Source organism: Cloeon dipterum, chromosome 3, assembly GCF_949628265.1.
Source record: "Cloeon dipterum chromosome 3, ieCloDipt1.1, whole genome shotgun sequence".
NCBI lineage: Eukaryota > Metazoa > Arthropoda > Insecta > Ephemeroptera > Baetidae > Cloeon > Cloeon dipterum.
Genome location: NC_088788.1, coordinates 28,856,624 through 28,871,503, shown reverse-complemented (window position 1 = coordinate 28,871,503; position 14,880 = coordinate 28,856,624). Strand labels below are relative to the sequence as shown.

Here is a 14,880-nt window from a genome sequence, read left to right as displayed (position 1 = left end):
TATTTTGCCTTCTACTTCTCCCTCAGTAAAATAATGTGAAAATCCAGAACTCCATCAGAAAATTACATACCAGGTGGTAGGTGGTGGTAGTGGTGAGGCATGACATTGTGCTCCTGCTGAGCCCTCATCAGTTGCTGGTGGTAAATCATTTGGTGTTGATGCACAAGGTACAGGTCCCTCGGGGCGCTGGCCCCAGGTCTCAGGTGGTGGTGGGCGATGCCACCGTAGGCCACGTGCTCTGGTGGCACTCGAACCTCACCCTGCGAATTGAGAGAGTCGCGTTGAAAATTGGGGAACACGTCGCGTTTGAACGGGGTCTAAACAACTATCATGCAAAAGCGGAAGAAAGAGACAAATTGGTGCGGTTTGGAGACGGCGAGCTGCTTGTTTCTGTCAGTATACCTGTTGGTGGGCGGGCGGCGGCGAAAGGGGCCTCGAACCTGCGGCTGGTCTATTCCTCACCCGCTCAATCACTTGGCCTGAGGTCAGGTGGTGCGTGGGCGGGGGCAGGGACGGCTGAGGCGCGTAATAAGTGGAGGCCGAGCCCCCGCTGGCCGTGACCGGCGGCTCGACGGCGTGTTGTTGCTGTTAGCATGCAGCACCCGATTAGTCAAGTAAGAGAAACCGTCACCGAATAGGTTGCACTGCCCGGAAACACTCTTTTTGAGGACGTTAATTTCAAGGTTCAAACAGGACTCTAATTATTCCCTAAAGCTTCAAATCATCACTAGTTGCTTCATTCCGAAATCACAAATTAGTTTTGAGTTAATACTAAATCCTATAGGCAACTTCTGACATATTAACATGAAAAAATTTAAAGGAGATATTTAGTTAGCTAATTAAAAAAACGGAACCATCGCTAAATTGATATTATCGGAATCAACGATGACTCCGGTGAGTTAAAAGAAATGTCCTGTTCATTTTTTTTTAAATTTAAGTGTTTTTTATTGGCTTGGACAACTCTGTTCTAATAAGTGCTTGTACAGAGTGGGTTTTAAAAATTCAGATGTTCACTCAACGCATCCTCAAAGAGGGCGAATTTGCCGAATGACAGCGCGGTGTGGCAATTATTGTTAGTTTCAAGAAGGAGCTGAGCAACCAATAAAACCCCATGCCAGTCAACAGAGCAAAGACTCACCAGCGACGCCTCGTAGGCAGGGATTGGCAAGCCTGCCTGCAGCACCTGCGGGTGGGCGAGCAGTGGTCTTGCCAGGGGCGACTCGCGGCTGCTGCTTCTAGCTGCTGGCGATGGTGCCTGTTGCTGCTGCTGCTGGTTGGCAACAATGCAGCCGCTGATGCTAACGTCCACTTTGGGTGGCTCAGTGGCCATGCTGCTGGCGCCGGGTAGCGTGACGGAGCGGGCGGTGGCGGCTACACGCAACCGCGGCGGAAGCATCGACAGGGGCAATTCGTCCTTAGACTCTGGCTTCTTGTCCTTGGTCACCTTCAGCGGCTCAGCTTGCCGGTAGCTCGGCGAGAATTGCGGCGCGCCTGAATGGGCTGGTAGAGGATGGTATGGCACCGTGCCAGGCATAGGTTTTGTCACTGGCTCCAGCACCGAAGTTGGGTGGCTGCTTGAGTGGGCTAAGGGAATCTGGGAGACAGCAAGAAAAAACTCATTTAAGAAAAATGTTTGACTTTCACTGATTGTTACAGGTGGTAAATTAACTTGCTAAGCCAGTATTTAAAAGCTCTAAAATTGATACTTAAGTATTCAATTTTGGCATGTAGTTTATCTATTAATTATTACATATACCAATGTCAACAAATTATTTTCTTCATATATACAACTATAGGGCTTGATGCTAACAAGGAAACTCTAAAGATCTGACGCTCAAGTTTTTGGAGAAATAATATCCATTCGTATTACATCGTTTCCCTTCATTGGTGAAATACATTTAGTTTATAGAGAGCATGCCATTCAAGATCTCGAAAATTTCATGACACGTTATCAGCGATCAACCAAAACCGGAAAATGATTATCCTAAAATTAAATAACTGGTCTGTACACATATTGTTTCATAAATATATAACTGCAAGAAAAAAGTAAACGCACCTGTGAAGGAATTGGCTTAGCCACTGGCTGTCGACCTGGCGGCAGTGGCGAAATCTTGCTGTGCGAGAGCCCAGGTGACGAGGACGGTGTGATGGTCAGGGACCTCTGCACCGGAGGTGAAGAGGTCACCGTCATCCTGGCTGGTGGAGAGCTCGCCATGGTGACCATTCTCGAGTGGGCAGGTGTCAGGTGGGCAGCGGGCGGCGTCGGGGCGTTGGCTGGGCCCATGTGAGCCGGCCGCAGCAATTCGACACCCCTCGCCCCGGCCGTGATGACCGATGGGTGGGGCAGTGGAGGCGTTGACTGAACAACTGACACTGGCGCCGACGTGGGCGGCCACGGAGGGTACGCGGCTGGTCTGCCCTCGGAGGGTGGAAGATAGCCTCTGGGCGTGAGGGGTGCAGTCTGAGGGTGAGCCATTGGAGGCTGTTGTACCTAAAAATTCAATTGATTGTTAAATGCGCACTATTCAGTCTATTTGCTTAGGTTGATAAGAGCAGCGTTAAATTCCTCAAACATTGGATGTGCAAATCATTGAAAGGCAAGTAACTAATTAGAAAAAAAAATAAATATGATTGGTAACATTTAAAGGGATTTCTTTGAATATGGATAATTAGATTTTCTTCAATGTATGGGAAAATAAAGGTTGTCAGTTTTTAAATGAAGTAAAATTGAACATCCACATACCTTTGCAACTGTGATAGTGGAAGGCGGCGGTGCTGGCGGAGCTGAGGTCATGACTTTGACGACGCTTTGAGAAACAGGCGGTGCCTGTTGCGTTGGAGCAGTTACAATCCTGGAAGGAGTGCTTGGTGGTGCTCTGACTGCAGCGGATGACACTGGAGCCGCGATCACTACACTTGGCATAGAACTGATTGGGCTTGGAGCAGTTGGCGGTTGCTGGGCTTTTGCGACCAAAGGTGTGGGGGCTTGCTGCACCGATGGCGGTGGTGCTTGCGGCACTACCGGCTTTGGGGCAGGCGCCACCACTGTCTTTGACGGAGCCGCAGCTGGCTTTGGAACATTCAGAGGTGGACACACTGGAGGAGCTGCCACGGCATTTATTCTGGCACCAGGTGGAAGTCTGCAAACAAATAAAAAATGTTGATTTAGGTGATTCAGCAAAGAATGAAAAATAAAAAACCATAACACTATTAATAATGAATAACGAATCTACCACATTTACTTTAAAACTATGAGTAAAACTAAATTTTAAACCAGAAAATTAAACAGTATAATTTTTCAAATTGATATTGCAATGGTTTGCGCATGGAGGTTATCTCACCTGGCAAGCTGTGACTGTCTGTGCAGCAATCCTCCAGCCGAATTCATGACAAGAACGCCACCTGAAGATGTGACCGGGATGTACTGTCCCTCCTCAGACTCGCGCATTGGCATGAGCTCTCCGGTGACAGGATCGATGAGGGTGGTCGGCTCTTCAGGCTTGTCTCCTGTCTTGACATGCAGGAGACTAGTCTGCTGAACCACGTTGTTAACTTTCACTGGCTCAATGATCTTTGTCGGCAGAGGTGGCGAAATTTTGGGTGGCAAAACTACTGGCGTGCACAACGCAACTGGCTTCTCCTCCGCCTCCTTTTCCGCTTCCTCCTCAGCTTTAACCAATCCAACCTTGATTGCCTTGACGACCTTTTTCTCTTCTTCTTCTCTGAACTTGGCAAGGGGTAGTTGCTTCTTCAACGGGCTTCTGCATTCCTCAATCAGGTCTTCGAGCTTGAAGTTGCCCTTGACCACCTCCTCGATTACATCGTCCACTGTGTTGCGGCTGGTATCCTTCTCTAGGAGGCGGCGCGACTTTCTTGTTGCAGGTGGAGATCGCACGTTGGCCATGTTAGACAGAGGAGGCTGCAGTAGTTTGGATTCGCCTTCAGAGGGAAGGTGCTCCGAGTGCACGTCACTGTGGCTTTCGTCCAGGTCATCAACCTTTTCCTCAACCACGGCGGGCGCTGTTGGCACCTCCTGCGGAGGAGGCTCGACAGGCTGCTGCTTCTCCTCAACTTTGATCGGGGACAGACCAGACACGCTCTTTGTTTCGATCTGGAACTCATCGTCCTCCGAGTCATGGAATTCATAGATGTCGGTGCATTCTGAGGTGGTGCGTGTTTTGGTCTTATCTTCAGACTCGCTTTCCACCTTCTTCCTCCTTCCCTTGCGCGGCTTCCTGCCCTTGGTCTCCTCCTTATGCTCGTCAGAATGTTCTTCCGCTTCGCTCTCCTGCTTCTCCTTGGCCTCGGGTGTGACAATGACATCGGCACTGCCGTCTCTTCCGGCTCGACCACCACACCCTCTAGCCGATCTTCTAGTGGAAATTCCTCCTCTGCTGCCACGACGACCACGGCCTCCGCGGCGAGACCTAGTGGTGATTTCATCCTGACAAGGCGAACCCATTTTGGAGTCAGGAGAAAGCAGCTCCGAACCATCGCTCTTGATCTCTTCAGGGGTGACCTCTGCCTTGATTGGTTCATCGCGAACTGGAGTAACCTCACGCTCAACAACTGGTTCTTTGACATTGACAATGACAGGTTTTGGTGAAGCTGGTGCTGGTACTGATGGGGGAGGTGGTGGTGGTGGTGGCGGTGGAGGAGGAGGTGCTTCTTCCACAACCGGGGACTTGGTTTCCACCACTTTTGGTGGGTCTGGCTTTGGAAGCATTTGGCTTGCGAGATCTCGGATGACAGGTACATCAACCTGAAAAATGAATATTTTTAGTTGAGATTTGATATACAAAATAACTGCACACCATTAGTTGATCATACAACACTTGTTGCTTGAGTTGGATGAGAGCAAACATTTAAAAAATATAATTTAAAAAATGTTACAACGATTTTTTTTGTAATAAATTGACTATAATTGAAGAACACGTTGCATTAAAATTATTATCTACTTCGTGGCTTATAAAATTTGTAAAAGTAGCTTTTCTGAAGCTAATTTAAAGTAGGTATACTCATGATACTCATAATAGTTTTGATTAAATTTCTAACCGGGTTGAAAAGCAAAATTAAAATTGTTTCCAAAAAGAGAGAGAGAGAGAGAGAGAGAGAGAGAGAGAGAGAGAGAGAGAGAGAGAGAGAGAGAGAGAGAGAGAGAGAGAGAGTGAAGTCACTAACCTTCTTAACGATTGGTGTGGTGACTTTGAGAGGCTGCTCCACGGCAGGTTTGGCTTGCTGCACTTCCTCCTTTGGTGCGGCCTCTTTTTCTGGCGTCTTTGGTGGCTCTTCAACCACGACTGGAGGCAGCCTCTGCTGCTCCTCGGCTGCCGCTGCCACAGCAGCTGCAGCAGCATCGTCCTTCTCCTTCTGCTCAGTGACTATGCTGAACGCGCGTTCTTCCTCCCTTGGAGGTGAAGACTGCGACTTATCATCAAGGATGTTCGACTTGACAAAGTCAGAGATCTGCTTGTTGATGTCAGGGTACATGAGGGACGAGTCATCCTCAGCAGCCAGCTTGCTGTTGAAGTCGCTCAGCACCACCTTTTGCCGCTCTTTCTCCTGCTGCTGCTGGTAGTAGGCTGCAGGGAAATCGGGCGTCTTAGGCGGCCTGGAAAAGTCGATGTCAGGAGTTCTGGGTGCCAACTCAGGTGTTTTCGGAGGCAGATTAATGTCAGGTGTCTTCGGAGGTTCGTCAAACCTGAGACCAGGGTAGCGGAGGCCATCCTCGTCATCACTGTGCGCCTCTTCATCGATCTGCAGGTCGTGTTCGGACTGCGGAGTCTCGGGCCGCTCCTCGTCTTTCTTGGCAGATTCGGGTGGCGACTTCCACTTTTCCTTTTCAGACGGAGGAGTCAGTTGGCCAGGCATCACGCACTGGAGGCTCTCCACTGCTTGCTGGATTTCCGAGTGCGATTCTTCGTTCGTGACATCCTCCTGAGTGAGCATAGGTGGACTTGGCTCAATTATGGGAGGCTCGCCTTCGTCGCTGAACCGCCTGTAGTCAAAGGTCTCTCCAAGCAAGGCAGCCACAGCATCCTCAGTCTCTTCTTGCGAAATGACAGTTCTAGGTTTCTCCTCCCTTTCTTCAGGTACAGGTGGAGCAGGGGGAGGAGGCGGCGGCGGCGGCGGCTCAACGACGGGCAGAGGCTCTTCAGGTTCAGGTGCTTTTGGCTCTTGCTCGAACTTGGGAATGCTCTTAATTGCGTCATCGTGGAAACTTTCGTTGTGCTCTTTTCCAAAGCCAGGAATAAATTTGTCTGCCTTTTTCCTCTGCGTTGGAGAAGAGACTTCGTCGAATGGATCAGGTTCAGGGAGGTGCTTGTTGGGCTTGGTGCTCGCCTCTTGCGGAGGAATGCTATCTTTCTTCTTTGGACTCTTTGGTCTGTCCTCGGAAGTTGATTTGTACTTGTGCTCGTCCCTGTGCCTGGATTTTTCGTCTTTGGACTTCTTCCTCTTCTTCTTTTTGACTTTCCCAATCGACTCCACACTCTCGTCGTCAGTGAATCGGAACACGTCCGAATCATTTGGTTTCACCTCTTCAATTGAGTTTTCAACAATCTTGGGCTCAAGACTGCGGCTTGTCTCCTCGTAAGAGTCATCAATGCGTTCGGTCTTGATTTTAAACTCCTCTCTCTGCTTGTCACGCTTCTTATCTTTGCTCTTTTTCTCCTTTTTCTTTTGCTTCTTCTCCTCAGAGTGCCTTCGCTCCTCAATGTTGTTAGACTCAACCTCCGGCATGGGCTCTTCCTTGATAGTCGCAGGCTGTGGAGGAGGTGGTGGTGGAGGCGGCGGCGGAGGAGGAGGAACGACTGCATCCATGTTGGAGTCAGAATCGGAAGCGAACACTTGAGAGACGGTGAGCCTCTTTGCCGGTTCGTTGTTGTTGTTCGGCTTTGAATAAGCTTGAATCTCGTCGTCAGAGTTGTCCGAGAGAGGGCCGAAAATGTCCTCCATCTTGCTGGAGTCCTTGATGAGCGACTCTTTCTTGTGCTTCTTCTTTTTGGTCTTATCGTCCTTAACCTGTTCTTTTTTGTCCACGCTTTTGTGCCCTGAGCGCTTCCTCTCCCGCTTGGACTGGTGCTTTTTGTTGTGCTCCGACAGTGGGGTAGGAGAAGTTTCCATTTTAATTCTGCTCTCGTCGAGACGCTCCAACCGCACTTCGACCTGGTCGATGTCCAGCTCTGAAAGGCGCTCAGTACTGATTGAGTTCTTCTTGCTCGCCGAAAGTTTCTTCTGTTTTTTCTTATGCAGCTTAGCTGGGATCTCATGCTCTGAACTTTTTCTTCTGCTGCGGTCAATTTTAGCTTCGTCAGCTGAAGAGTCAAACCTCTCTCTGGACTTTGCTTTGATAAATGGGCTCTTGGGCTTCACGTCTTCAGTTTCACTATCTGTGTAAATGTTGAACGAACACAGAGGCTTGCTGGCAGTCTTTTGAAGCTGCTGCATGTCCTCAAAATCGGACGTGTCTGACGTAATTTTGGGCTTGAAAGCCTTCCTGGAGCCTAAAATGAACTTGCTCCTGACTAGACCATCATCATCACTGATGTCAGAGCCTCTTGAGCGTCGTTTCTCTTTCTTTGCCTGCTGCTCATCTTCAGATGCAGAATTGGAGATATCACTGAGTGGGGATTTCTTAGGTTTGCCACTGTCATCTTCACTAGAGCTTGAAAACGTAAGCATCATTGACTTCTTTTTCTTTTCGTGATCCAAGTCAGAGTCAGAGTCTTCGTCCCACGACGTGGACCTCTTTTTCTCCTCACGCTTTGCTCTGGACTGCTTTAGCTGATCGAATTTCTTGTTTATCTTTTTCTTTTGTCGCTTTTCCTCCTCCTGTTTCTGCATGTTCTTGGTGGACCTGGCCTTCACCTTGTCATACATGGAAATGTAGACAGGCCCCTCATCAACAATATCAAAGATTGAGTGTTGCTTTGGACGGCCCCCATCACTGAATTCAGTCTCACTGTCTGATTCAATTTTCTTTGCCTTTTCCTTCTTTTTCATCGATTTTGTAGGATCATAGTCTTTTCGTTTTTCGGACCTTTCAGACCTATCGCTTCTTTCCGATCGGTCAGATCGCTCAGGTCTGTCCGGCCGCTTTTCCTTTTTGGACGGCTCAGAGCTGTGGTGTTTCCGCTCTTTGTCTTTCGAGTCCTTTTTAGGTTTGTATTTATGATTAGGATCATCCTCATCATCTTCTTTAGACTTGACTGGAGACTGCTGAGGCTTTTCCTCCTTCTTTGAAGAAGAAAAAGATGGCTCTTTATCTGACCTGGATTTCTTTTTAAGCTTCTCGTGATCTTTTGAGCGGTGGTCCTGACTGCTGCGGCTACTGCTGCTGCTGCTGCTGCTCTTTTGGTCGTGCTTCTTTTCCTCAGACTTGCGCTCGTGTTTCTTTTCTGCTTTCTTCTCCTCAACTTTCTTAACTTCCAGCTTTTTGGATGCCTCTTTTGACAAGTCTTTGGATGAGTCTTTGGACACGTCTTTAGACAAGTCTTTGGACACGTCTTTAGACAAGTCTTTGGACACGTCTTTAGACAAGTCTTTGGACACGTCTTTGGACAAGTCTTTGGACAAGTCTTTGGATTCTCGCCTGTCGAAAATTTTCTTTGCCAGCTTGCTATTTTCAACTGAGGGTGACAATTTCGGTTTCTTTCCCTCCGGTTCAAGCGAGGCCTCCTTGCTGGTTGTGGATGACCGTTGCGTGCTGCTGGTGTTGCTCTCCAAACTATCTTGAGAGCTGACACGCCTCTTATTGCCTACAGCAGCAGGTACGCTGAGTGACTTTATCGAGACAGACTTATTTGGCTCTTTGCTGGAGTCCCTTTTGTCCTTTTTCTTCTCTCCCTCAGAACTGTCCTTGCGCTCCAAATTATCTTTGCTCTGGGCTTCCTTCTTGTGTTCTGAATGCTTGTGTTTGTGAGATGAGGACACTGAGGAGTTGGCACTGCTGCCACCTTCCTTTTTGGAGATGTGCTCTTTCTTGCTGCTACTGCTGCTGCTGTGTCTGCTCGAGTGCTCTTTGTCCTTATCACTTTTCGTGCTGCTGGTGCTGCTACTTGAGGATGAGCAACTGCTTGAGGAGGACTCCTTTTTGGACTTGTTGCTCGTGGAATTAGACGCACTCTCCTTGCTGACAGCGTTGCACATCTCTTTCTTTGGCACAGGTTTACTGATGGGCGGCTGAGGCTGGGCTTGTTGTTGTTTAACAGGGACAGCTGGGACCAGATCAGATTCAGGAGAGGCTCGAGCAGGTGATATGGAAGATTCTTTGTCGAGGCCAGGTAGCGAAGAACTCGAGGTGGCTTCCACAGCAATTGGCACAACAGGCTGAGGCGCTGTCGATTGCACGGGTGGTGATGGTGCGCGAGGGGGTGGAGACACTGCGCGCACGTCGGGTGAAACTTGGCTCCCTGCAAACATAGATATGACTTTTTTTTAAATAAATTAGAGTGCATATATAAGCTTTGCGATAGTTTGTTTAACAACGCTATACTCCAAGCATCATCCAATTTTTTTTAGCTGAATAAAAAAATTTAATTGTCTAAGTGGGAACTAACAGCACAATTGGATCTATATGGAGAAATTTTATGCTTGTAACTCAACTTTTCTTCCAGGTCGGACTTCTTTAATTATGCTACTGGTTTGGGCAGATAAAAGCAAATATAATTTATTATTATTTTCCAATCATCGTTGCATAATCGTAAATTCTTTCCATGATTTTTTACAGCATAATTTATTTTTAAACTTAAAAGCTACTATCTTTTGTCGATAGCCCAACAAGACAAATTAAAATCAAATATAATTTTTCGGCGCGATAAGTATTATTTTGCTTGACCAGAAAAATGACTCCAAGAGAAGAAGCAAAATTGTGCAAAACTTTATCTGTGTAATAGTTGCAGTGTTTTACTTATTTTATAAATATTTTTTCTTTTAACACGCAACAAAAAATAAAGTGGATATATTGAAACATTTATCAAAAACATATTTAAAGAGTAAGTTGTACTTACCATCTGATGATGGGGGCGGACTGCTTTTGGCTGAAGTCATCGCTATGCTTGAGACAGAGGAAACTGAGGGCGAACTACACACAGAAGGTGGCGGTGTTGGCAGGTACGTACTACTTGGAGATGATCTCTGCGGAATGTTGTTGTTGCTGCCGGCTGTGTCCTTACCACTGCTGACTTCAAGTCTTGAGGACCAGTCCGCGGCCGAAGCCGTCAGCTCGGTAGCCACGATGCTGACCGCAGGACTGGCAGATTGTACTGGGCTGGAGAGAGGGGGCTGGCAAGTGATCAGACTGTTCCTCACAGGTGGGGACGTGAGCAATTGTGAGGCAGTCACCAAGGAAACGGCGGCCGTCGACGTAGACGACGTGCAGGCCGCGGTGGTGGTCAAGGCGGCAGCTGACACCATTGTCTGAGCTGGCGGAGGGCTTGACGGCGCTGGCGGGTGACTCGGAAAGGGGTACTGAAGCCCCTTGGGCGACGACACCGACGGAGAGGTGAGGCTTGCGGCGGGTGTGGCCGCCGCGGCTAGTGGAGCAGCCACGCTCATCGTCGTCGTTTTGGGCAGCGGCTTGACGACGGTAGCAGCTTTGGCGACTGGTAGTGTAACCGGTGGCGCCACAGACCGCAGGATGGACTTTGGTGACGTCACCGGACTCGGCACTGTCGCGTTGGTCGGCTTGCCGCCGCAACCACTCCAGGACATAACTTCTTTTGGCTCAGTCTTCAACGTGTGGAACGAGGAGAGGCTCTTAGCCGTCCACGAGGGTGACGCCGTGGCTGAGAACTCCTTGGGCTCGTATTTCTCGTTATAGTTTTCCAAGCGTTTTGTGTCCTCGTCGAAGACACTCCGCTTGGCTAGCACGCTCTTGACAATGTCGGAGGGCTGGCTGCCGATTTCGTGTAGATCAAGCAGCTTGGTGCGCAGCTTCAGTTTCTCAGCCTCGATCTTCTGGAGGGTCTCCGGCGTGGCGGTGGTTGCCGTCAGCGTTCTCGTGCCAGACCATTTTTCGTACTTCTCGTCAAGAATACGAATCCGCTCATCCAAGGTGGACAAATCTTTGGACGTGTCCTCCTCTGAGTCGCAAGACTCATCCTGCCGAGGCGACGACGGTACCATGCTCGGGCTGCTGACCTCGCCTAGCGTGGCTGCCGGCGTGTCCGAGGAGGCCGACGGCCGCCTCTCTTCCACCATCTTTGCCGAGGACGTTGAGGTGACTGATGAGGTCGAGTCTCGGTGTTTGTTTGGGTGGATAGAAGCCGGCGGCGGTGACTTGATGGTGTAGACCACCTTACCAGTGCTTGAGGTGCGCGACGACAGCACCTGCTGTGCAAACCTCGGCAGCGGCAAACTCATGACCTCGAGGTGGCGATCGCGCGGCTTGCGTGGGTCGACCGGTCGCTCGTCGCAGAGAGGCGTGCCAGGCCTGCTGCTGTCTGACGAGTCTCGGTGGTGGTGGTGGTGATGGTGGTGGTGGTGGTGGTGGCCGCCGAAGTCGTTCTCAGAGGAACTCTCAGTCTTACGTCGTTTTGGAATATTGTAGTGCGGGCCGTGACTGTGGTGCTCCTTGTAGAAGCCCTCTGAGGAAATCCTCCGCCCCTTCAAGTCTGACAGTCTTCTGGGTTCGGCGGCCACCTTGCGCAGCTTTTCCATCATGTCCAATGGTTTGCCGATCTTTAGACGCTTGGACACGGCGCTGCTCTCGTCCCCGGAGCTGTGCGACTCGGCGGCGGCGCCGCCAGGCCCGCTGAGCTGCTCCAGCAACTGCTGAATGTGCACTCTCTCCTTCTGAAGGTGTTTCATCTCACTTTCTGGCGCACTCGGCGGTGGCAGCGCCAGCGAATCACTGCTTTTGTCATTGTACCTGCCGCCACGTGTAGTTCTTTCTAGCTCACTAATATTACCACTTGTTGTTGCTTTTAACCTATCTTCAATTCTAGGGTCTCTGAGATCACATGATTTATTAACACTACCACTGACAGAGTCTTTCTCACTGCCCGCCTCTTTGTCGGGCGAGTGGTCTCTAATAGGGCTCGGCGACAGCGAGTGCATCCTGCTGCTGACGTATCGACCGCCTTTGTCTCCTCGACACGGCGGACTAGTTTGTCTAGCTGGTGGAGACTGACTGGGGTCTGCGGGTTCACTAGCAGTGCTCTTCTGCCGGCTGCTTCTTCGCGCCGCGATCGAGCCCATCGCCGTTGAGCCCGGCTCTTCCTCAAACGCGGACGGGGAAGCGTTTTGACTTGGATCACCATCAAAATCACGTCTCTCGCGTTGAGAGTAGCCATAGTCCCGCAGTTCTTGTTCATAACTGTCATCATGGCCCGCGGGTGGAAGGGCTCCTTCAGCATTCCTGATAAAAGAGCAAAGCAACATTGAAATCTAGAAACCCATACTCAAACAGACTAGGTAAAGATACAAATTTTAATGAAACGACAAGCTATGGAAAAAGTCCCTAAATGTTGGCTCAAATATATTTGTATAAATTGAGTAATATTGCAGACTTGATATCAAGCAAATCACTGCAGAATCCAAAACGTAAAATTTTTGAATGATTTAAAACTATATTATTTACCTGAATCGCAATTCATCGTAAATCTCATATCGTCCACTTTGAGATCTACCGCTTCTACTTGATGATGAACGTGAAGATGTTGCGGGATTGGCAGGAGTTGTTCCCCTGTGTTGTCCCCTAGGGGTAGGTCTGGTGCTAGGTGTCGTGCTGTTCTCGTATCGACTTGGCCTGGCCACACTGACTTCTCTGTAAACATTAAGCAGCACATGAGGAATGCTTCCACGAAACGAAATTAAAATCTAATCCAAAGTACAAAATCAGACACCATTCAAGCCGTCATTAGTGATTAGATCTCCGGTGGAAACCGCGAATGAACAAAAGTATTCATCATGCAACACAAGCGCAATTAAAGAGCAAAAACAACGTTTACCTTGGCTCGAATATTACAGGTTCAGACGCATTGGACGATCTCCTGTCCCAAGGTCTATCCGCTGAGCCACCTTGTTTCTCCAAGTGGCTGTAGAACGCTTCTTGGCATTCTCTTGAGGCAAAGTCGACTTGCAACTTTCGCCCCCTCAGCGGTGTCCCTCGCATATCCTTAACGGCCATTTGAGCACAAGTGAGCTGATCAAAGAACACCAAGGCATGTCCCCTATCTCTATCCAATGCTATGTTAGCAATTTGGCCGTATTGTTGGAACTGCATATTCAGGTACTTTTCGGACACTGTCTCTGCTGCAGAATGAAAGCACATTTTAAATATCAATCAATCAAAAAAGGTTTGATAATTCCGTACCTGAGATGCCATCCACCCAGACACAGCTTGTGGGCATTGACTTTCCAAAGCCCAGTTTTATTCTGTTGTTGCCGATGTGTTCTCCATCCATGTTCCTAATTGCCTTTACAACAGAACCAATGTCAGCATACTGGCAAAAGGCGTAGGATGCAGCGGCGCCTTGTTTCTTCACATCAATCTCCTATAAAGGGTTCAATTTAGCTCTCAAAATGTTATTTAAAACAATCAAAATCATATTCTCCCAGTGAAAAAAATTTCAACATGTAATAGTTTATTTTCAACACCATAAAACAGGACATTGATACTCACGATAATTTCACCAAATTGGTCAAAGTGCTTCCGTATTTCTGATGCGGTGATGTCCTTCTCCAAGTTGCCGATAAACAATGTCCTCGTGGCCTTTGGGTGAAACTCATCGAGCTCTGCCTCATACGGTCGGAAGTCATTGTCATCCACATCAAACCCCTCGTAAGGCGCCACGTCGATTTTGCATCCAAAAAATTGCTTGTCTTGAGACACCTCTAACGCCTTCTCTACATCCTCAGGCTTTTTGAAACACACCAAAGCGTAACGGTCACCGCCCTGGCCAACAACCTTGACCCACGTCACTTTCCCATGCTTCTTGTACTCATGGTATAAACCGTCTTTTAAACTAGTATCTGTAACACGTAAAACTGAAAATTTAGCAATACATTCACATTCTATTCAGCGTTTTACTCACCACTAGACCTAGATGGTAAGTTCCTCACGCAGATGGCCAGTGGCCGGCGGTCGTCTGCGTAAGTGGACGAATGTGAAGAGACACTGTTGTGGTGTGAGACCGAAGACTGTAGGAACCTAGGGTGTGACCGGCTACCAGGAGAACAAGACTTGCTGGAACTGGGGGACCGAGATGAATCCGAGCTTGAGGAGGAGGATCCGTTCGAGTGACTTGAGCTACAGCTGGAGCGACTCGAGGATCGGGAACGGGAGCCTCGGCCACTGCTGTGGGCGTCCGAGTCGGAACCACTGCCTAGCGCAAGTATTTTGGGCTTCGAAAGACGTCTGCAAAAGGTAAAAACTTTATAAGAAACTGGCAATTGAATTAATAATAAAGGAAGTGGGGTTCAGGCTTGAAATGAAAAAGTGTCCACTGAATTTCAGCCTGAAGTTTGATTTATGCAAGTTCAAAGTTCAAATGCCCCAACAGCACTGAAAATTTTCTCGCTGAGTGGCAAACCACACGAAAGGGTAAGAGTTGGGAGCATATATCTCTCAAAATTTAATCGACTTACTTGTGCTTTGAGCGTTTGCCCTTGCTGCCACGGCCAGAGGTAGAATTGATGTGGGAGGATGGAGTGGTGGCACCAGGAGGGGTGGATTGAACGGGTGAAGAAGGCGCAGCGGGTCTCGTGGGTCCTTCCTCGGGGAAATTGGGGTCCGGCGGGGTGGCGTACCGTGCTCCACCGCCGCCGTCGTAATTCCACGAGCTACTGCCACCGCCGCTGCTCCCTCTGTGTTGTTGGGGATGAGAGCTGCGGGTTCCACTGCAGACACACAATCAAAAAGCAAAGTTAGACACA

At 49.0% G+C, this 14,880-nt stretch overlaps 1 protein-coding gene across 8 annotated transcripts in view; it reads right to left on the bottom strand.

The window, feature by feature from the left end:
• The window catches only part of spen (split ends), a 64,582-nt gene that overhangs the window by 3,276 nt on the left and 46,426 nt on the right, over positions 1–14,880 (bottom strand). For 3 of the 8 annotated variants that reach the window (XM_065485095.1, XM_065485099.1, XM_065485101.1), the window contains 14 exons: positions 14,593–14,844; positions 14,040–14,362; positions 13,628–13,992; positions 13,319–13,499; positions 12,954–13,257; positions 12,584–12,769; positions 10,011–12,361; positions 5,182–9,431; positions 3,342–4,762; positions 2,744–3,140; positions 2,057–2,491; positions 1,139–1,594; positions 403–585; positions 71–260 (listed from right to left, as the gene is read on the bottom strand). In XM_065485095.1, coding sequence (XP_065341167.1) covers positions 71–260; positions 403–585; positions 1,139–1,594; positions 2,057–2,491; positions 2,744–3,140; positions 3,342–4,762; positions 5,182–9,431; positions 10,011–12,361; positions 12,584–12,769; positions 12,954–13,257; positions 13,319–13,499; positions 13,628–13,992; positions 14,040–14,362; positions 14,593–14,844 — 11,294 coding nt within the window. The remainder of the gene's footprint in view (positions 1–70; positions 261–402; positions 586–1,138; positions 1,595–2,056; positions 2,492–2,743; positions 3,141–3,341; positions 4,763–5,181; positions 9,432–10,010; positions 12,362–12,583; positions 12,770–12,953; positions 13,258–13,318; positions 13,500–13,627; positions 13,993–14,039; positions 14,363–14,592; positions 14,845–14,880) is intronic. The other 5 variants (XM_065485097.1, XM_065485096.1, XM_065485098.1 and 2 more) reach the window with 5 other exon arrangements.